This window comes from Siniperca chuatsi, linkage group LG13 (assembly GCF_020085105.1).
Source record: "Siniperca chuatsi isolate FFG_IHB_CAS linkage group LG13, ASM2008510v1, whole genome shotgun sequence".
Classification (NCBI taxonomy): domain Eukaryota; kingdom Metazoa; phylum Chordata; class Actinopteri; order Centrarchiformes; family Sinipercidae; genus Siniperca; species Siniperca chuatsi.
Genome location: NC_058054.1, coordinates 1,433,854 through 1,455,224, shown reverse-complemented (window position 1 = coordinate 1,455,224; position 21,371 = coordinate 1,433,854). Strand labels below are relative to the sequence as shown.

The 21,371-nt window shown below is 42.6% G+C and overlaps 1 protein-coding gene across 1 annotated transcript; it reads left to right on the top strand.

Annotated features, from left to right (window-relative positions):
- The first annotated feature begins 299 nt into the window (after positions 1-299).
- Positions 300-20,963, top strand: lamc2 (laminin, gamma 2). Its single transcript, XM_044219548.1, has 21 exons — positions 300-509; positions 6,077-6,253; positions 6,368-6,485; positions 7,115-7,236; positions 7,385-7,516; positions 7,938-8,127; positions 9,655-9,767; positions 9,956-10,354; positions 10,816-11,049; positions 11,645-11,781; positions 12,362-12,518; positions 12,857-13,062; positions 13,890-13,969; positions 14,077-14,214; positions 15,161-15,305; positions 15,396-15,545; positions 16,897-17,011; positions 17,101-17,297; positions 18,349-18,507; positions 18,597-18,696; positions 19,555-20,963. Exons 1-21 carry the CDS (start codon positions 422-424, stop codon positions 19,806-19,808), a joined length of 3,411 nt encoding a protein of 1,136 aa, XP_044075483.1. The 5' UTR covers positions 300-421; the 3' UTR covers positions 19,809-20,963.
- Positions 20,964-21,371: the final 408 nt, after the last annotated feature.

Below are 21,371 nucleotides of genomic sequence, written 5' to 3'. Positions count from 1 at the left end.
TTCTGGAACAGAGCATTCATTCACTTCACGTCCACAAGGATTCGGTTTTTTAAAAAATTTCTGTCTTGTGAAACGTCTTTGTGTCATAAATATGTAAATACGGTGTTGAAGAGCCCCAGTACACGTCCAGAACAACGCCCCAGACTGTCCCAGCACACACACCGACTGACACACTGCAGCCGTCATATCCTCTGACTGTGTGTGTGTGTGTGTGTGTGTGTGTGTGTGTGTGTGTGTGTGCGTGCGTGTGTGCGTGTGTGTGTGCGTGTGTGTACTCTGTGAATCACATGTGAGTATGTGCAGCGTGTGCAGACCTGCAGCAGGAGAGGAGTTAAAAGCAGACGCTTTGAGGAGCTGGAAGAGTTTCTCTCTGCAGCTGTGAGGAGATTTGACACCGATCTGATTTTAGGATTCACACAACATGAAGAGCAGCAGCAGCAGCAGCTGGATTTCACTCTGCGCGGTTCTGGCTGCAGTTTGTGCCGTCCAGGCGACTTACACACACCACTGTAAGTACCCGACCCTCCGCTCAGCATCTTTAAACGCTCATCCGCTGCCACCTTTACACCTTCATCCTCACGGCCAGCAGAATATCAGCTCAGCTTAACTTTGTCACCTGAGCTCATAGTTTCAGACAAATCCCACAGCTGAATCACAGAAAACAGCTTTATTTCTGCTGTGGTTTAAAAATGAAACCAGCATTTTAGGCTTTGGACTGTTTTACTGTCTCAGATCTCACTAGAGAGCACAATCACATAATTATACACCCTAACTTCCTCCATCAACGTATTATATTATGATTAAAGAGTGAGAGAGTAACTCTAAGTTCCCCTGTCTTCATATCTGTTTAAGTTTAAGACTTAAAAGCATTTTTAACTCTTTGCGTCCGGTTGTTTCTCTGCACTCAGAAACTCTACATACAGACGGATGCTTGTGTTTCTGCTGAAATTAGTATTTTACTTAATGATGTTCCACCAAACGAAATCATTTGGAAATATCAACAAACTAAATGTACAATATGAGTGGATTCAGCTCTGATGTGTCAGTAATGTAACTGTGTACAGTGTGAAGAGAAGCCTTTGTGAACAGCTGAATATAGCTAAGAGTTCATACAGTCAGTTGAATGATGATAACAGGAAGTGCAAATACAGCTGTTTGAATCTTTTCATGTTTTTCCTGCCTTCTGAGCAGTTTTTCTTAATTTTATTGACATGTCGAAAACCAACCTGTAGAGACTTGAAGGCACTGTAACGTCTACTCGGTGCTGCAGCTTGAAGTTTAGACTGATTTGAAAAGTCTGCGCTGTGATAAGATAAGAGTCGATAAGACAAATCTTAAGGAAGGGAAATGTAGCAGCACAAGAAACGGAGCAGAGAGGTTTAACAGGAACCGGACAGAAGAACAAATATACTGATGACACGTAAATAAGAGTTAGAAAGGAACATTATGTTCCTCTGAACCAGTATGTGTGAAGCCACATCAGCTGTTTCTTCTCTGTGGTTCAGATAACGGATCATTTCTATTAACAACAACACAAAGACACACTAACTCAAGAGTGTGAACAAAAAACGAGATTGTAAGTCAAACGAATACAATAGTAAGTCAAAGGTCAAAATTATTAACGTTTTAAGTTCAAAACGTTGAAACATTAAATCAAAATTATGACGTTTTAGGTCGAAATTATGGGATTGCAATTCACCGTGAGTGAGTGAGTGTATTTATGTCTGTTAAAAAAGCACTATTTTATATAAGACACAAAATACTTAGAAGAGTAAAAAAAATGTAAAAAATTACATGAAGGCAAGTCTAAACAAGAGTTCTGTTTTATTTTTCTGTTTTTTCTTACTAGTGGAAATATGCTTTCATACATGAGACAAAAGAGAAAAGGGAGGCACCCGTGGGTGAGGCCGCCCTCCCCTTACCTGCGGGTGAGACCTGAACCCCCCCCCCCTCAGGCCCAGTACAGACGACTGACGTTACTGAGACTGAATTAAACATTTCTGTTTCGGTGATAAGAAGATTCAATGAATTACTGTAAATGTTAGAACATATATGTCAGGAAACAACAGAATCCACATGTTGACCTGCATGTTAACCTGCTCATCCTGCATATGAAATATGATGAGGATTATCTCAGGACTGATACGTTGCAATATTTAATAAAATATTGAAAATGGCGGCAGAATACCGTAAAAAGTCGTGTTTTTAGTTTGATCAAAAAATCTTAACTCGAGGATCAATTAATGGCTTTTTATAGAACTTTTAACCGCGTCGTGCCTCATCACACGTGGTAGAAAGCTCTGGCTAAAAGCTAGTAAGTGGATTTCTTTTAAACTACTGTTTCCAAGGTCGAGAGTTGGTTTTTTAGCACTTACAAGATCAAAATCCTTTAACTTTCCAAACATATCGTTTTTTTAAAAGATCTCATATATGACAGAAATAACCATAAAACATCGTTATTACTCCAAATAAAGAAATATTTCCTGTTTATTATTTTATATAGGCTGTGAAAGACCAAATGTGTATTCCACTTCTTTGCCTAAAAGTCAGTAACAGACTTACCCTGTTAGACCTCTTCTGAACAAACTGGTATAAAATTCAACAACAACAGAAACGCAAACTGTCAAGTACATCATTAGTGTTATTTTCTCTAGCAGTAACAAGACAAAATCAGTTCAAAAACAGGTTTCTATAAGTAATTCTCATAAAAGTGGGACATCTCCTGAAGTATTAAGGTGATAAAACAGCGTCAGCATGAGTCTGAGCTGTTGGAGAGGGGCCGAGGCCTCCGGCGTAACATTCAGATCAAACCTGTCCCCACATTCGGACACTGTTTGCCCCTTTTTAAAGTTTATTTCACATGACGTGGATGTGACTTTGTTATGTATGTTCTGAGTTGTGAAACTGCTCCTCACATGTTTCCCGTTCCCTCCTGAGTTGTATTGTTTTTATTGTCACGCACCGTTTCTGCAGGAATCCTCTCAGACAGACACGTGTCGGCAGCAGTCCTGTAAAAGCTGAGCTCATCGCTGCCGGCGGCGTTTAGATGAACATTAACTTTTATCTCAGAGTGACTCACGGTGTATCATTCACTGATGCACTCTGAACCGCAGTGACCGAGCTGTTAGAGTCTGCTGTCGCTACATGAATCTTCGAATCAGCCGCTGAGTGAGCTGAGGTTAACCTCGTCCCGACGGACAGACAAAAGAACAAACAGACGCACCTTTAACTCGCCTCACCCTCCCTCTGAACGCTTACATTAGTCTGGTGGAGAAATAAATCACTGTCACACAGAGTATCCAAATCGTTTACTTTGGAAAAATGAACAACACCAAAGTGTACAACAGTCCTTTAAAAGTCCCGTGTATTTTATTACATCGGGATAAAAACGTTTACATTTTGAAAGACGTTCTGTTTAAGGATAAGGACGGTGTTAATCACATGTTTCTTATTGCCAACAAAACCCCATTAAAATAGGAAACCCAGACAGCTTCCAGCCTTTGTGCTAAGCTAGGAGGTTATCATCATTAGATACATTATTACATTAGATACTCTAAATTCAAAACTTTAAGAACGAAAAGCTAACATTAGCTCCCTAGCTAACACATGTTAGCTCATTACCAGCGAAAGTCTGTCCCAGCAGGAGTTTTCTTTGTGATTATTGTCACTGAAAACGAATTTATCACTTTTTCTCTTTTGGTGGAGCTAGGCTAACAGTTTCCCCCTGCTTCCAGTCTTTGTGCTAAGCTAGGCTAAAGATGTCCCGGTCGGAGACACACAGAAGTGAGACTGATATCTATCTGAAACACCTGAGCTCGGTCAAACCAGCATTTATAAAAGAATGATTGGAACAACATGACGCCATTATATAGCATTGCAGTCAGTGATTTGCTTGCAGAGGAAAAGTAAATCTGTGAGTTTTTATGTAGAGTTCAACTTGGTGAACTGACACAGGAATTTGTGCCACTGATCAGTTGCAACCATCAGTAGCTGATAGGATAGCTTCCTCCATTTTGAAAAATGGAGGAAGCTATCCTATTAGCTGTGTGCTCTGCTGGAGTATTAACTACTCCACAAAACAAATGAGACATGGTTTGCAATCAGTTGTGAGAAAGGTATCGACTGAAATTGTGCAAATATATCTTTTGAATGAACTTATTGTCCAGTTAGCAACCTAGCTTGCTTATGTAAACTATTTTGGCTGGCTAGCACCAACTCATTGCTCATGAGCCACAGATGTAGTCATTAGCTTCCTACACCACCTGATTTGTTAGAAAATTCATTGCTGTTGTGCCACTTTATCTAAAATGAATGTATTACAAAAGATGTTTGCCTCCATCAGACTGGCTCTGCAGTGCGGAGGTCGATTCAGGCTGATTGCTGATTAATTTTTAAATCAAACTCTCATTTTGCACTACCTGTCATTACATCACTTTACCACTAAATACTGTTTATGGGTATGAAATTTCCCCTCTTTCCCAACAGCAGAAATAAGCAGCAGCCTGTTGAAACTCAGAATTTGAAGCTTGAACAGAAATGAAGCGTTAATGCAGCGGATGTGTCACTGCTGGAAAAGTCTTATCAGATCTCTTGGTGTTTGATGATCGCTGAGCTTGCTGCAGACAGACAGCTGTGTTGTTTCCTCATACGAGGCGTTGGCTGGTTTGGGTGGGACTCTGTGGACTATGAGGATTTGTTTGCAGGGCTTCAGGCTGGGAGGCGCAGCTCTCTCTGGGATTTATAAACAAACCACAGAACATACGAGGCGCTTCACACTCTGTAAACATTTCTAATGCTCTTGTCGGTCAGGTTAAAGCTCAGTGGGCTATTTCTGAGAAAGAGAAACTCTGATTTTGTATCCACGGTCAGTCTGTTTAACACTTGCAGCAACTACTGGTCGGATTTAAATTAAATTTACTACAGATATTCCTGCTCCCCAGAGGGTGATTATTAAAGATTTCAATGACGTTTCTGACGTTTTCTCTAACACCGTCATCAGTGTAAAATTTCTACTTTTCTAATGAACTTGTACACAAGTAAAAATTTAATGGGCAGTTTCCATTCTCATTCCTGTTCCCCAGAGGATGAACCCCATGACCTTTCGTCTAGCGCCACCATCAGGACAAAATTTACATTTGTACACAAGAAATATTTACACTTATGCTCCCCAGAGGATGAACCGCTTCCATTTGGGAGACTGCATGTGTTTTTCCTTTCCATTCGGCCTGAGAGTCATGCACACGCGAGATGTATCATAATCTATTTGACAGATTGTTATTTCATTTGGTGTCAATATCCATCGACCCCCAACGATTTCAGCTTTTCCACTAGCACCATCAATAGCACAAAATTTCCCTCAACCAACAATTTGGTCCACGAAATGTCAAGAAAACGAACAACTGGACTTCCATAAAATGTCCAGATCTCATTCCTGCTCTCCAGTTGATGAACTTTTTAGATTGCATTAACCCCATGACCTTTCCTCTAGCGCCATGACAAAAGTTTTAGCCATCAGTATGTTGTTTGTTCAGTCCAGCATTTAGCTAATACGTTGTACACGTATTGTGTGTATACCAATACCAATGCTAGCATTTTAACATTATACAACTATAACTATATAGCCATAGTATTTACCTAAAATCAGAGTTTATACTGTAAAGTGTAAGGGCTAAATTAAAAAATTAAGCAAGCTACAACAGAGCAGGACATTCAAAAGACGATCGGTTAAGTACATAAATAAATAATAGGCAGCAGTAATAAGTTACAGAGAAACAACATAAGACAGATGACACAAACTATGTCACAAAATCTGAATTAAACAGAAATGCGTTCATAAGATAATGAATAATAATAATTTATAATTAAAAAAGATACTGAAAACAACCTAAATGGCAACTTAAAATAACTCAATAGCTGTCTAAAACCATAAAAACAACAACGACCAATCCAAAACAACATCTTAATGAGACTAATGAGTCTAGATTTCAGTTTCTGCAACAATGAACGATAAATGATATAAATAAAATTGAAAATGAACAAAATGAAATGGACTTCAACCCCCTGTCTCCTCCTGCAGCAACATTGCGTTGCGACTGCAATGGGAGATCTCGGTACTGCCTTCGGGACGCCCAGGGCCTGCACTGTGTCGACTGTCAGGGAAACACTGAGGGCCGCCACTGTGAGCGCTGCAAGGACGGCTTCTACCTGGAGGGGGCGGGGCTAAGCTGCGCACCCTGCCTCTGCAACCCCACAGGTGAGAAACCACAGCACATACCTTTCCTTAAGACACTCACAATGTTTTTAAAAAAGATAAACTGTTCAGTTTTATTACTAATGCTGGACGTCTCAACTTATTGCTTTCCTCCAGGTTCTGTCAGTGCCACATGTGACAGCAGGGGGCGCTGCACCTGTAAAGAAGGCGTCACAGGAGAAAAATGCGACCGCTGCCCAGACGGACCGATTGGACCGAACGGCTGCTCGCAAAGGTGAAGAAACACAGATTCCTTAAAATAATCTCACATCAGCATCTCTTTAATTAATGCACTTAAACGACTTCAACTTCAACTCCTTTCATCACGTTAACTTCAACTGACACTTCAACTCTTTTCAGTGCTTTCGCATCAACTGACATTTCAACTCCTTTCACTGCTTAATTTGTAATTGCCACTTAAATTTATTTCAGTACTTACACCTCAACCAACTCTTCTTTGCTCCTTTTAGTGCTTTCACTTCAACTCCTATCAGCACTTTCACTTAGCTGACACCAACTCACTCCTTTTAGAGCTTGCATCCCAACTGTCTCTTCAATACTTTTTCACTGCTTGAATTTCATCTGCCACCTAAATTATTCTAGCTTCTGTTTAAAACTGCCACTTCAACTCCTTTCAGTGCTAGAATTTAAAAGGACTCAAATTTCTCTCAGTGCTTCTGTTTAAAACTGCCACTTTAACTCCTTTCAGTGCTACTCCCACAAAAATACATTTCAAAAGCACCAAAGAATCAACATTTTAAGGTTCAACTGCAACTTTTCAGCAAACACAAAAAGTATCTTTATTATTATTCTTCCTCTGGGTTTTTTTAACTCTAACTTCCTGTCGCTCGTTGTGTTTTTCAGACGTCAGCCCAGAGAGGATTCTGGGAGTTCGACTCTGCTGTGTTTCTGTTACGGCCACAGCAGCCGGTGTTCCGCCCAATCCGATTACTCCGTCCACAACATCACCTCCACCTTCGCCGAAGGTAAGCTTTCACCTTTCCACTTCACAATAAAAGACCCCCCACAATATCAGTAGTTAACAGTGGATTGTGGGTTCAATTTCAAAATAAAAGCTCCAGAGAACACCAGGTGTGATATTGTTTGAAGTGACTGACTGTGTTGTGTTTTCAGGTCCGGAAGGTTGGAAGACGGCGACAGCGCAGGGCGTCACCCCTGACGACGTTCACTTTCGCTGGTCGCCAAAACACCAGGACCTGGAGGTGATCTCCAAAAACAGCCTGCCGGTTTACCTGTACGCCCCAGGTGAGAACAAACTCCTTATATCATCTGCTCCTTCCTACCCTTCCCCCCCTTTCTCCTTCTCTCCTGTCCTCTCTTCTTTCCTTTCCTTACCATAATTTATTTTTTCCCTTTCCTCCTCACCCCCTCTCCACGTCTCCATGTCTCCCTTTCCTTTCCCCCTTTATCTCCCCTCTTGATTCCTCTCCTCACATCTCCTTCTTTTCTCACCTTTCCTCCTTCCTCCTCATCTTCTCTCCATCATGTCTCCTCCTCCTTCTTTCCTTTCTGTCTTTCATTGTCTCCTCTCCTCCTTTCTTTGCCTATACTTCTAATTTCCTTACCTTTCCTTTCACCCTTTCGCCTCCTCTTCTCCTCTCCTCTCCTCTTGTTTCCTCCTCTCCTCTCCTCCTTCCTGACCAGGTGTTTCTCTCCCCTCCTACAGCTCCTTACCTGGGGAATCAATTGCTGAGTTATGGTCAGAACTTTTCCTTCTCGTTGCGTCTGGACCGCGGCGTCCGACACCCGTCCACCAATGACGTGATTCTGGAAGGTGCCGGTCTACGAGTCAGCGCCTCGCTGGGTGACCTGCGATCCATCGTCCCGTGTGGACAGAAGATCAACTACAGTTTCAGGTCAGAAAATCAACCTGCAGAGACTTACGTTAATTTTTCTGTCAAAGTCTGTCTCACGTCACTCCTGACGTGATAAACCCCACCCACCTGGTACTCCAATCTGGTTAAATCAAACATCTAAGGGTGTCTGGGATTGGATTCTGGTAGCTCTTTCTGAAGACTCAGACATGATATGCAGGGTTTGACCAAATTCCTGTTGCCACTTAAATGTATTTTCTTGTGAGAACATTCCTGTTTGTCAGAGTCGAGGAATCCTGCTGATGTAACCAAAGCAAGTAGAAACAAACCTTCTCCCGCAGAAAGAATCTGCAGCGCTGAGACTGCTGGCTCGATTTAACTTACATGGGATTTACTGCAGGAGTGAAGCTGAAGAAGCTGGATGGAAACCCAATGTTTGCTCCATAAATAATTTAACTTTGGGTGCGGCAAGACTCGTTTTTAGTCACACTGACGACTAAAAATGCAGGCAGGTATTCGCAGGTCCAAGCACCCGAGGCAATGGTGCATCGACTCGAGGAAAGGCCGATGCCAAGAGTATTGCTAAAAAGGGCTTCATCAGGTGGTTTGTCATGCTTTTCGTTTCACTTTTCAGCAGGCTGAGACACCATGGTGCCCTGTCAGAGCCTATTCTCTGACAGGGCACTAGATGGTTGCATGAGACGATGGAAATGCTACTGATGATATATAATAAATTTGGAAAAAAATCCCTGAAAATCATCAGATTTCACCACATTTTGTAAGACAATTCTGGAGGACATACTGGGTCTGCATACCAAAGTCTAGTGATTTGAACAATATATTGGTGAACTTATTTCATAGCTCCACCAATGTCAGACTTGCACAACAATTTGGGCATGGAAGATCCGGTTTCCATCTGGTTTCCATCTGGTTTCCATCCGGTTTCCATCCGGTTTCCATCTGGTTTCCATCCGGTTTCCATCTGGTTTCCATCCGGTTTCCATCCGGTTTCCATCTGGTTTCCATTCGGTTTCCATCTGGTTTCCATCCGGTTTCCATCCGGTTTCCATCCGGTTTCCATGGGTTATTGTTTGTGGTTGGTGAGACTTCTTCCTGCAGTACCTACCTTGGAAATTTCCCATTTGCACCTTAGAACAGATTTTAGCTGAAATTTGATGAAAGAATAAATAATAATAAACACAATAATAATATAAAAATCTGAGCGAAAACAGTTGGGGCACTGTTAGAGCTTAGACCCCTAAAAATATCAATAAAAATAGGGCAAAGGAACCAGCCATGAAAAAAGAAGCATGACACAATTAATTATTGGACACAATGGTGAAAATACAATTTAGAAATCAAAATAATAAAACAAAACAAACAAGTACCAACTTGTGGGAAACTGAGGAAATTTACAGTAAACAAGAACGAGTTGCTTTAACTGCAGTAGATAAAGATCCCGGTCTGAAGGGTTCCACCTGAGTGTCTCAGGGAAGGACTGATCCAAGAAGAGCAATGTCTCAGTTGAAGTTGTAAAGTGTGAATTTCCTTCTTGTGTCTGATGAACAGAATGGACGAGCAGCTTGGCAGCAGGTGGAGGCCTCAGCTCTCCACCCTCCAGTTCCAGACGCTTCTCCAGAACCTCACCGCCATCAAGATCCGGGCAACATTTGGCGAAAATGGTGATCTTCAGTTGTTTCCTTCCTTCTCTTGCTTCCTCTCTTTCTATCGGAGACGCTCCTACTCTTTCTAGAATTCATATTCCTTCAGCTGCTTCTTTTTGACACAGCTCACACATGGATTTTGCAAAAGGTTTGCTGCTGAATATGTGGAGGATGATCTTGATTGATTGACCTGTTGTCTTTTTCAGGACGTGGTTACCTTGACAACGTGCAGCTGGTGTCGGCGCAGCCGCGGCGCGGAGACAGTGTCTCGGCCACCTGGGTTCAGACCTGCGACTGCCCGCCGGGATACGAGGGCGAGTTCTGCGAGCGATGCTCAGCTGGTTTCAGACGCAGGATCCCTGCAGACGGAGCCTTCAGCCCCTGCGAACCCTGCAGCTGCAGAGGAGGCAGCTGCGACCCGCAGACCGGAGACTGTTACTCTGCCGATGAGACGCCCGGAGAGCAGAGCTGCTCTGAGGGCTTTTACCGTGACCCCTGGCAGCCTCGTACCTGTGTGAAGTGTCCCTGTGCGGACGGACTGTCCTGCTCGCTGGCTGCCGGTTCGCTGGAGCCCCGATGTGACCCCTGTCCAACCGGAACCACAGGTAGGTCTCAGGATTATTACATCTCATTCAGTACAATCACTAGGTTAGGTCATATGAGATTAGAAATCAGTTTCATTATGATGATATTCTGATACAACCCAAATGATCGGATTGTTCCAGCAATGTCTCTGCCTGTTGGATCATCACTTCCACAATTCGTACGTATAATTCTAACATTTACTTCACAGGAAATGAAGATCAAAACCCCAGAGGGTTGTTTAAAAACACTTTCTGCTGTTCTGAAGGGATTTCCAGAAAAAAGACTCACATATATTAACTTATATATGTTTGAATGGATTTGAGTTTGGTAAAAGCTTCCGGTCTGAGGAAGCTCTGTATAAATTATGAATTGTATATTTTAAATCATTTGTTTTAGGTCTTGGAAAAGGTATCCAAAATATCCTCATTGTTGATATCAAAGTCTCAACAATACGATAACACTGGTCTGTCTGTCCCCTCAGGTCCTCGCTGTGATGTCTGTCAGGAGGGGTTTTATGGCGCCCCTGCAGGGGGCGCCGGTGTGCAGCGACCCTGCAGGCCCTGCCAATGTAACGGCCACATTGATGTCAGAGTGGCGGGAAGCTGCGATCGCAGCAGCGGCGAATGTCTGAAGTGTCTGAACAACACGAAGGGACGGAGCTGCGAGGCCTGCGTGCGAGGCTTCTACCACAGTCGAGCCTCCGACGCCTGCAAACGTAAGAACGCTGTTTAACAAGAAGTAATCACGATCAGTTCATCTTTTAATGATGATCGAGTGAAAGCTTCTCCAGTCCGAGTTTATATTGTAATTAAAACCATTTGGCTTGTCTGTTGTTGGTTTAAAAACACCACTTTAGAAACTGGGAACTAAAAATCATTCGAGTATCAAGTAATTATTTTTTGACGTTTCACAGACAAAAAAAATTGATCATTTAAAAAAATTACCAATTGATTAATGACAAACAAAATTGTTAGTTGCAGATCTAGAAATCTTGCAGATTTCTTACATCATTTAAGCTAATAATAAAAGCTCTTTATTCTAGCTAAATCTGACATCCGGAAATCTAAATCGCTGCCTCCAAACCTGCCTTCGTCATTTTACTGTCGAACTCCAACTTAAAATGACATCAGTCAGACTTTAATAAATGGACTCACCGTGTCCTTGCTCATATGAAGTATGTTCACGTGTTGTCGTATGACCACTGTTAAGAAACTGCTCAGTGGCCTGTGAAACCTGAAGCCTCAGCCCGACGCTGAGCCAGCTGAACTCTGTGATGGTGAAGTTGTTGCCTCTCTTGTTTTGCGGGCCAGCGTGTGACTGCGACCCTCAGGGCTCCGAGTCTGGACAGTGTGATGATTTGGGCCGCTGTCGGTGCAGACCGGGCTTCGAGGGGCTGAGGTGCCAACACTCCGACTGTCCCGCCTGTTTCGGCCCCATCAAGTCAAAGGTACAGCTGCGAAAACTCTGCTTCCTGTCCTGCTGATTTGTATGAGTTTGAGTTTAAGTTTGATGAAACAAACCCATATTTAAAGGGTAATTTGATTTATTACAACTTAAGCTCAGTTTATTTTTTAGCCACGCCACTCGGGACGAACTGTAATAACTCTGCTGATCCTCTGACTTTCCATCTAGCGCCACCATCAGGTCGACATGTTAACGTGTCCGACACTTTGGTTTATGACCAAACACCTGCAGAGCTGATGGCGCTCCCATCAGCCTCAGCTGCACTCTGTGTTTACTGGTGATTAGCAAATGTTAGCATGCTAACATGCTAAGCTAAGATGGCAAACATTATACCTGAGGGAGAAAGTGTATCTAAATTCTGGGACGATTCTGGTTTATTACACCTTGGGTCTTGTTTTGGCAGTTTTGTCCATCATTTCCATCAGTAATAACAACACTGTAAATGGTTTATATAGAGCTTTTATCCAAAGCACTTTACATTTGCGTCTCATTCACACACACTCACACACTGATGGCAGCGAGTTGGAAACAAGACAATGAGTTTCTTGAACTCTGTGATTCAGATGGAGGCTTACGCTGCCAAACTGAAGGAGCTGAAGACTCTGTTCTCACACATGGACGGAGGTTTGAAACCAGTCAGCAAGGCTGAGATGGAGGCTGCTCTGAGATATATAGAGGAGCAGGTGAACGACCTGCAGGGCGACACCGAGCTGCTCGCAGGTAAGACATGACTTCATTTACATCATCCACGAGTTATCTCTTTATCAACTACTGCAGCCAGAAAATGGGAATGCGTCTGTTTAAGCCATGATGCTTTCTTTATGCAGCAGTCGTTTTCAAAATGATCTCTGAGACTGACATCAGGCGAAGGAGCTGAGAGCTGAAGCTGCTGAGTAAAAAGTGTGCTGACCGTGTTTTTGGAGAGAAGTTGTGTGTTTTCTAGCATCACCTAGTGGACATCAGAGGAACTGCTGCTACAGAGACAAAAGAAGTTGTGGAGCATGTTTCACTAGTACACATCTCATAAGTGGTGACATCATACCTTCTGTGTCCAATAGGTTTGGAGAAGAGCCTGCAGGGTCGTCTGTCGTCTATCAGCAGGAGTCAGCTGGAAGACGGACAGGACATCGAAAACATCGCTGACTCAGCGTACAGCATCAGACAACGACAGCGGACGTACAAGACGAAGGTGGAGGAGGTTCAGACTCTGATAGAGGAGATGAAACGCAAAGTGGACAAGGCCAAGACTGACCTCGGATCAGCTGTAAGACTTGACACACAGAGACATTAACTGGAGTGTAGAATGATGTAAACACAGTCAGAATTTAAAGGAGCAGGTTTTCAATACGTTCCCATTGACTACAAATACTGACCACTTTCCCAATCACACCATCAGCGTTTAGATTTTGGCTTCAAGTTTCTTCTAGGTGGCAAACTGGTGATTCTCCCATTTGCTCTGATCCACGTTGCCACGCTGAATGTGTCGATCCTGATGAATACCTCAAAAGAACAGTACACGAGTGCTTAGTTACTTCCCACCACTGCTATTATACTGTTATAAAGAGCAGCTCCAACAGAACACATGGGACTATGATGAGTTAAAATGTGGATAAAATCATGAGGTTTAAATACAAAACTGATGCCACAGAAATATTAGAGGAATATTTTTAAAATATTATAGTGATGTTGGAAATAATATACAAGTATGTTAACTTCACTGAAAAGTCACTAAACCTACCAGTGTTATTAATTAGAATTACATATAATGAACTAATGCTCAGGATAACTACATGCTGCTTTTATTTGTCATGCAGTAATGCCGACTAATAAATGCCCTGCTGCCTTCATGAAATATATTAGGCATAATCAATAACCAAGTTCACACTGAAGCTTTTCATATTCTCAGCTGATGGAGCGAGAGTTTGTCCTGTCAGTGGAATGAAGGAAGTGGATCTGAAACAGATGCGATTAGGTCCTTTAAAACAGTCAGAAGAAAGGTGTGGTCAGGCAGCTGGTGGTGATAACTGGGACTGTGATTTTTAGATGATCTGATGATGATGATGATAATGATCATCTCTTCCTTCCTGTCAGGAGTTTCCTCTTGGAGATGCTCCGCTGGGTTCAGACTTCCTCTCTTCTTTGGTGCAGACAGCCACCAGTCTGGCTCAGACGTAAGTCCATCATGTTCATGTTGATAAATTGACAAGAGGTCACTTACACCACGATAGATGTTTGTGTCTTCACTGACGCCACTAATTCCTCTCCGTCCGTCCCGCAGCCATCAGACGGAGGCAGGCGCTGTGGGCCGAAGCGCCACCGACGCTCTGCGTGACTCGGAGAAGAGTCTGGCTCTGGTCCGAACTCTCATGAACAAAGAGAACAAAGTCAGAGAGCTGATCGGAGATCTGAAAACCACGTGAGTCACTTCTGTCAGTCTGAGCTTCTCTGCGAAACAACAGCAGTGGCAGAAGCACTCAGATCTTTAAGTAAAAGTAGTAACACCACAGTGTAGAAATACTCCTGCATTCAAACTTTACTTGAGTAAAAGTACAAAAATATCAGCATCAAAATGTACTTAAAGTGCCAAAAGTAAAAGTACTCATCATGCAGAATAATATATATGATATAATGCATTAATTTGTTCATCACTTAATGCTGCAGCTGGTGGAGCTCATTTCAACTACTTTGTATACTGCTAATCATAATTTAGTAGTTGATTTATATTTTGTAATAATAATCTGAATCTGCAAAATAACTATTAGTTATATCAAATAAATATAGTGAAGTAAAAAGCACAATATGTGCCTCTGAAATGTAGTGGAGTAGAAGTGTAAAGTGGCATACAATGGAAATACTACAAGTACCACAAAATTGTACTTTGGTTCAGTACTTTAAATGTACTCCACCACTAAAGTCCTGGATAGACCAGAAAGTGGCGTCTTTGCAAAACAGGAGGTGCTGGTGGCTTGGTGGTGTAGAATCTACTGGCATGGCTTGTTGGTGAACTACTGTAGTTAGCGATAACATGCTAACAGTGGTGGAAGAAGTATTTTAATGCTGGCGTGACCGGGCCTTAAAAGCAGAGGGAAGTTACAGGCTGATCTTCGTACAACTCGTTGGATAAATTAAGAGATTTTGGATCAGTTTTGGATTAATTCAGCAGCTGGTGCAGTGTTTTGATCCTGACTGTAGCCAGAACTTATCTATTGTAATGGCCGCTGAGGCTCATGGGTACTGTAGTATTTAGAGCCATTCCATAAACCAAACAGAGGGGAAAGGTAGTCCAGAGCCTCCCATTCTTAGTGGACCAGTGGGACGATTTGTGTTGATCCTCTAAACTAATGATGTCCGTGTGTGTTCAGGTACGAACAGACTTCCGCCCAGGTGAAGGGTTTGGAGAACCAGGCGACCCGGCTCAGCAGTGAGGCCAGAGACGAGAGCAAGATGGCGGATGGCATGCTGAAAGACATCACCAGGATGGAGCGCGATATCCCATCGTCCCTGAAGGTAACTGCTACTGTTAGAGGTCAAAACGTGTAGTTCACCTTTTAGAAAAACAAGGAGTCCTGACCCCCTGTGTTCTCCCATCATGCTTAGGAGGAGGTGGACGCCATGGTTTCCAGGTTGGGCGGTCTGAAGGAGGCGGTGGACGAGGACATTTCAGGCTACGAGGCGCTGCAGGATGGCGTGCAGCGAGACATGGCCGCCACTGGGGACCTGCTGGCCAAGGGCACGGCCGCCAAACAGGTACTGACAGATTATGTGAATCCAAATTTCACACATCCAGCTGCTTTGTTTGTAACAGAGAAGTGCTACAAAGACAAAAACAATGCTCTCAAGAAAATGTAGATTTGTGCCTTTTGGAGAGTTCACCTGTTGGGCAACGGCAACACCAACACCTGGGCGGGGGCAGTACTCTATACATGTACGACACAGTCCCGTTTCTTGCAGTTGCATTCTTTGACCCAAGTGACCAAAATGTACCTTAAAACTGAGAAATACCTGTGTGCTCAGTGAGTGGAAGTCAAAACGGTGCTTCTGCTTTTTGCGTTCATCTTTCTTGAACTTTGACACAAATTTGTGCTGTTGACTGATAGCAAACTGTCCATTTACTCAAGTACTGTACTTAAGTCCAATTTTGAGGTGCTTGTACTTTACTTGAGTATTTCCATTTTACGCTACTTTCTACTTCTCCTCAGAGGGAAACACTGTACTTTTCACTTCACTAGATTTATTCAAGAGCTGTAGTTACTAGTTACTTTGCAGATTCAGGTTTTACAACAAAACAAAATGAAGAGTTTAAATATGATCCAGATTAAACTACTAAAAGTATATGAAGTATTTAAAAGTAGCTGCATCTTCAGCTACGACAACATTAAAGTACAGCTTACATATTAATACATCAATAATAATGATCTAATAATATCATAGTGTAACACTGACAGTAGCCCCTCTGCGTTATGAGGACTTTTGATACGTTAAATGACATTTTGAATGCAGGCCTTTTACTTGCACTGGAGTATTTTTATACTGTGGTTTTGCTACTTTTACTTAAGTAAATGACTTGAACACGTTTTCCACACTGCAAGAAGCTGAAGCAAGTGTTGCACCGTTCACTTTCTGTAGGAAGCTGTCCCACCGGATTATCTTCATTTGCCCCCTTGAATGAACGATTTTAACTTATTGTCTAGTTCGCGACTAAGCTAGATAGCTTGCTAATTATAGCAAGTCAGCTACCTTGGTGAGCTATTTTGGCTGACTAGCCAATATGTTACCTGCTAGCTAGCCTGTTAGCTATTAGCTTTGCAGCCACATTAGCACCAACTAGTTCCCGCAAGCAGTCTCTACTTCAACAAACAGAACATGCAGATGAATTTCGCTCTGATTGGGCACCAGCTGTCCAACCATATGATGAACAATAAACAGAAAAAAGCCAGCAACGCAGCAAAATGGCACAATCGTAAACACACAGGAAGAATGAAAATCATCCCGTAGAAGTAAAAACACAGACGTATAATAAAACTATAGAACTTTTTAACATGTGCAGAGGTCCATTAGTCGGGTTGTATGTTGATCTCCATGTGGTTCTTCTCTGCAGGATTACGACAAGCTGGTGAACAGAGTCAACGTCGCCAAGGGCGTCACCGAGGACGCTCTGCAACGCATCAACAGCAACAGCAATGAGCTGGACAGCGCCCTGAACTCCCTGAAAGGTAGACTGACTGACTGACTGACTGAAGAGACAGTGTCTTTGTTTTTTCTTTTAAACAGACTGAATGTGACTCCTCGTCTTCCTCCGCAGGGTTCGACCAGCAGATCGACAGCAGCAAAGCTCTGGCTGACGCCGCCATCAAGCGTCTTCCCGGCATCAACGCCATCATCCAGCAGGCTGTTGGCGACAACGCTGAGACGCTGTCCGTCCTGGGAGACGTGTCTGATGATTACAGCAACGCACTGGCGTCCATCAACCAGCTGGAGAACCTGGTCACCAGTCTGGAGGTAACAACCAATCATCAACACTCTCGGTGTCACATGGCTACGGATGGATATCAGTTTCATGTGTGTTTGTCCAACAATGCCAACGCTGTCTAAAAATACACGTAAAGAAACCAACAATTAAACAAGCAGACGTACAGATTCAGATGATGAGCGACACAACTGCAGTTTTCTTTGTGTTTGATATTTGGAACCTGTACCACCCGTTAGTTAAAGTAAAGTTATAAAAACTAAACGTTATTGTGTCACATCAACCTACAGTTGATATTTAATACTCAAGCAGAAGTACACAAGTTGTTACGGGAAGGTTTTCATCTCAAGAGCCACTTACTAGCTTTTTCTGGAGCTTTCATTAGTGGAAGCAGTTTGCACAGTTGTCAGTGGAGACGGATTCGTTGACATGAGCTCAGCTTTAAAAGTTAAGCATCAAAGTTCATTCTTGAGAAAACAATCCCAACTCAAGGTCCACTTACTATCTTTTTCTAGAGCTTTTAACCAAGTTGAGTTGTTTTTTCTAATTACTATTTCCAAGATGAACAATGAACTTTCATTCTAAACTTTTTAAGATTTAGTTTTATTTTTTTCCTTTTCTAAATAGCTCCACTACCCACCGCCACTTTTTTCTTCAAATTAAATCTGGTTAGAACCTCTGACTTCCTGTCTAGTAACCAGGAGAACGGTCCTGGAGGACAGGGGACACATGATGAGACTCGGAGCTGAGTGAAGGCTGGTTCCAACCCAGTATTTGGCAAAAACGTGCTCCAGTTTAAAATGTAAAACATAAAACTTAAAAATGAAAAATGAAATGCAGCTGCATCACTGACGCAAGTGTCACATTCACACGCAGGTCTGATACTGCCTGAACCGGGTTTCAGGTGCTTCACTGTTTCTTGTTCACAGTTTGCAGTTCATATTCTTGTAGGTTAAACTTAAAGGATCCGTCTCTGGTCACTGTATGGATCTGTGTTTATGTCGGCTGATCATAGAAGCTGGTTTGATTCCAGTGTCGGACGTCCACTCTGTGTTGACTGGGTGTTTTGTCGTTACTCTTCAGGGAACGTTTGAATCTTTGCCGTCTCATGCTGGTCTGGTGAATGAAGCCACCAAACTGAACAAAGACGCGGAGGATCTGAGGACGAAGGCGGTCGGTACAGCTGGAGACCTGGTCTTTGAGCTGGACGCTGCCAGGAGGCTGGAGACTGACGCTGAGCAGGTGAACTGTCCACACAGAGATACCCTGTCAGGGATAAGAGTCACAAACTGATGGACAAAAAGTCAATGATGTAAATGTCTCCTCTGCAGGCTGCTGCTGGAGCGGCTGCAGCTTTCAACAACGCCAGACAGGCCAGAGACGCTGTGGGACGAACACTACGAGACATCAGCAGCCTGCTGGCTAACACGAGTAAGTACACCTTCATATCACTGAACAGAAGACAGAAGTCTTACAGTCAGGGGGTCTGTAGTAAGACTAAAGAAAACATCCCGTTATTCTGACCACCACAGCCCTGTAGTTACACCAGGTAAGTCTTCAGTAGCTATTTTTATTGTGTTATGTATTTGCAGCAGTTTGTTAACAAGTGAAACCGGATACAAACAAACAGTATGTCAGCTGAATTGATTGTTTCATCGTTAATATTAGATATTATTTAGATGTCCGTGTTTCCAACACTTCTGTTGTTCTTTTGTTTCTGGATCACTTTATTGATGAACATGTAAAACGCTGTTTGTAGCTGTCAGATAACAATGCAGGGCTGTAAATGACGCATCCCGTCCTCTGGGACATTTCAGCTACTGAGCAGCTCATCAAATTCGTTACGGAAAGAGTGTTGAAAATACAAATCACTGAGCAGAGCAGAAGATAAAGATCGCCTGAACGACACAAGAGAAACAGCTCGTGTTGAAATGGCTCCATGACAGGGTTTCTGTCCCTGCCACTGCGGAGGAAATGACCTCGGATCAGAACTATACGAAGGGTTCGACGCTCCTCGTGTGTTGAAATCAAGCGTGTTTTTATGTTAACAACTGAAATGCAACGTGGAAGGCAGAGTATGTTAGCATTTAGCTTTCGGCTCGTTATTGCGGTTTTCTGGCTCTTATTAACCCCCTAACAAACACGTGTTTCCAGCTTGTTCTGCTGCCCCCATGTGGCCAGAAGTCAATTAATGCTGGTTTAAAGATTTGGACAGGACGTGTTACACACCTGTAGACTGCAGAGACACGCTGGACAGGCCTTTAGCATCTTTCTTCTTCTTCTCCTCAGACCAGTCCGGTGTTCTGGATGAAAAGCGTCTGAAGCAGCTGGAGGACTCTCTGGCGGGCGCTCAGAGAGACGTGGAGGAGCGTCTGAGGCCACGGTTCAGGGACATGGAGGAGCAGGAGGCCGCCCAGCGGCGCCGTCTGACCGCCATCAACCTGGACATCGACACCATCCTGGGAGACATCGCTAACCTGGAGGACATCCTGAATGCCATCCCCAAAGGCTGCTTCAACAGCCCGCCCATCGAGGAGCCCTGAGGACCGCCAGGAGACACATAACAGTACCTGCCGCCAAGTTCTGGTCTCACAGAGTCCTGATCCACAATAAGATACCTACCATTTAAACAATAATCTACCTACTCTTATAAAACAACGGGTGGTGCAGAAATGATTTTGTTTCATCAAGTAATTTAAAAAAAGAGTGATTGGCCTGTTGTTAAACGTATGATCACAATGATTTATTATTATGAAAAAACATGTCTTCTTAGCTTGAAAGCTTCATTTATAGCATCTTTCTAGAAGAGTGTTTGTAAAGTGCTAAAACTGAAAGACTTTCAGCTTTAGCACACAGTTTCCAGTTTCCCGCTTAACAATGTCTAGTATTTTTTCATTTGAGAAAAGCTCACTAACATTCAGACCCAATTTTTCAGCTCTTTTCCTCTGAAAGAAAATGTTGTTCCCCAGACAACGTCATGTGTATGATATATGTATGTATCCCGACCTCGACGGGCGCGGAAGATAAATGAGGGGTCGCGACATGATGGAGCAGCGGAGTTACCTGGTCGGTGTTGTCTGATGATCTCATCACCTTCTGGGTCAATTCACCAAAAACTCACTGATACTCATGCTGCGTTCAGGTCATGTGGGAGTAACCGTAAATATCAGTTTCTGACTTGAAAATACGGTTCACGTCAAAACCCAAACAAATATGGACGACGTGTGTCAGCCAAAGTCCGTCGTTCAAGGGAAGCTACGTTTCGGCTCATTGTATTTTAGACGTCAACAGATTTTAAATTAACATTAAAATAAGAAACACAGAAACTACAGAATGTTTGACCTGCAAATGTTTGTTTTGTTTTGCATTATTGCACATAACAACTACTGACTTTTCTTTAATAAACATCAAAAATAAGGATCTTATTTAGAAGCCATATCTAACATTGACCTGATGACTGGATGGACACTGTGTATATGAAATGGTGTGTTTATATTTCTGATAATATGATGTAATGTGTCAATGTAAAAGTATTTTATTTATAACTGTCCATTCAGTACATCAGTTTTTAAATATGTTTAAATTCAGTGTTTTTATTTGTTCTGTTGTCAAAAGTCATTCATGTGGCAGACGAGCAGAAATATTTATATGTATTGCAACTGCATTTAAATAAAACCTGCTGCACTTTTTTCACAGTTTTTTACGGTTTTAGTCTCATTATTCATCACTTTGATAATATTTATGTATTTGACATTTCTATAAGAAGCACTTGCTGAGGTCATGGAAGCCAAATCCTACCACAAAAAGCCCCAAAAACAAATAGATGAAAAGTTCGGAATTATGAAATAAAACTAGAAATGTTAAGAGCATCTCCATTTTTATGACAGCGAGCTTAGAGATAGAAGTTTAAGGTTGTTGTCGTTACAGTTGCAAATAACCTTTATTTTCAGTATTGACAAATCTACCAATTCTTCTTCTTAATAATCAGAAGGTCCCATCTCAGAAGTTTCCATCAGTAAATTATTTTCAACAACTAAAATGAGGATGCATAACGTGTCCCCTCCAGCTCCCCGTAGTTTTCCCACCCCACCCCTCACATAAAAAGC

What these genes read in the sequence shown, in the direction of transcription:
- lamc2 (XM_044219548.1), top strand. Translation starts at nt 422, where the DNA reads ATGAAGAGCAGCAGCAGCAGCAGCTGGATTTCACTCTGCGCGGTTCTG. An exon ending in ATATCCCATCGTCCCTGAAG is followed by an intron (nt 15,306 to 15,395) that starts GTAACTGCTACT and finishes CATCATGCTTAG; the next exon opens with GAGGAGGTGGACGCCATGGT. An exon ending in AGGGCACGGCCGCCAAACAG is followed by an intron (nt 15,546 to 16,896) that starts GTACTGACAGAT and finishes TCTTCTCTGCAG; the next exon opens with GATTACGACAAGCTGGTGAA.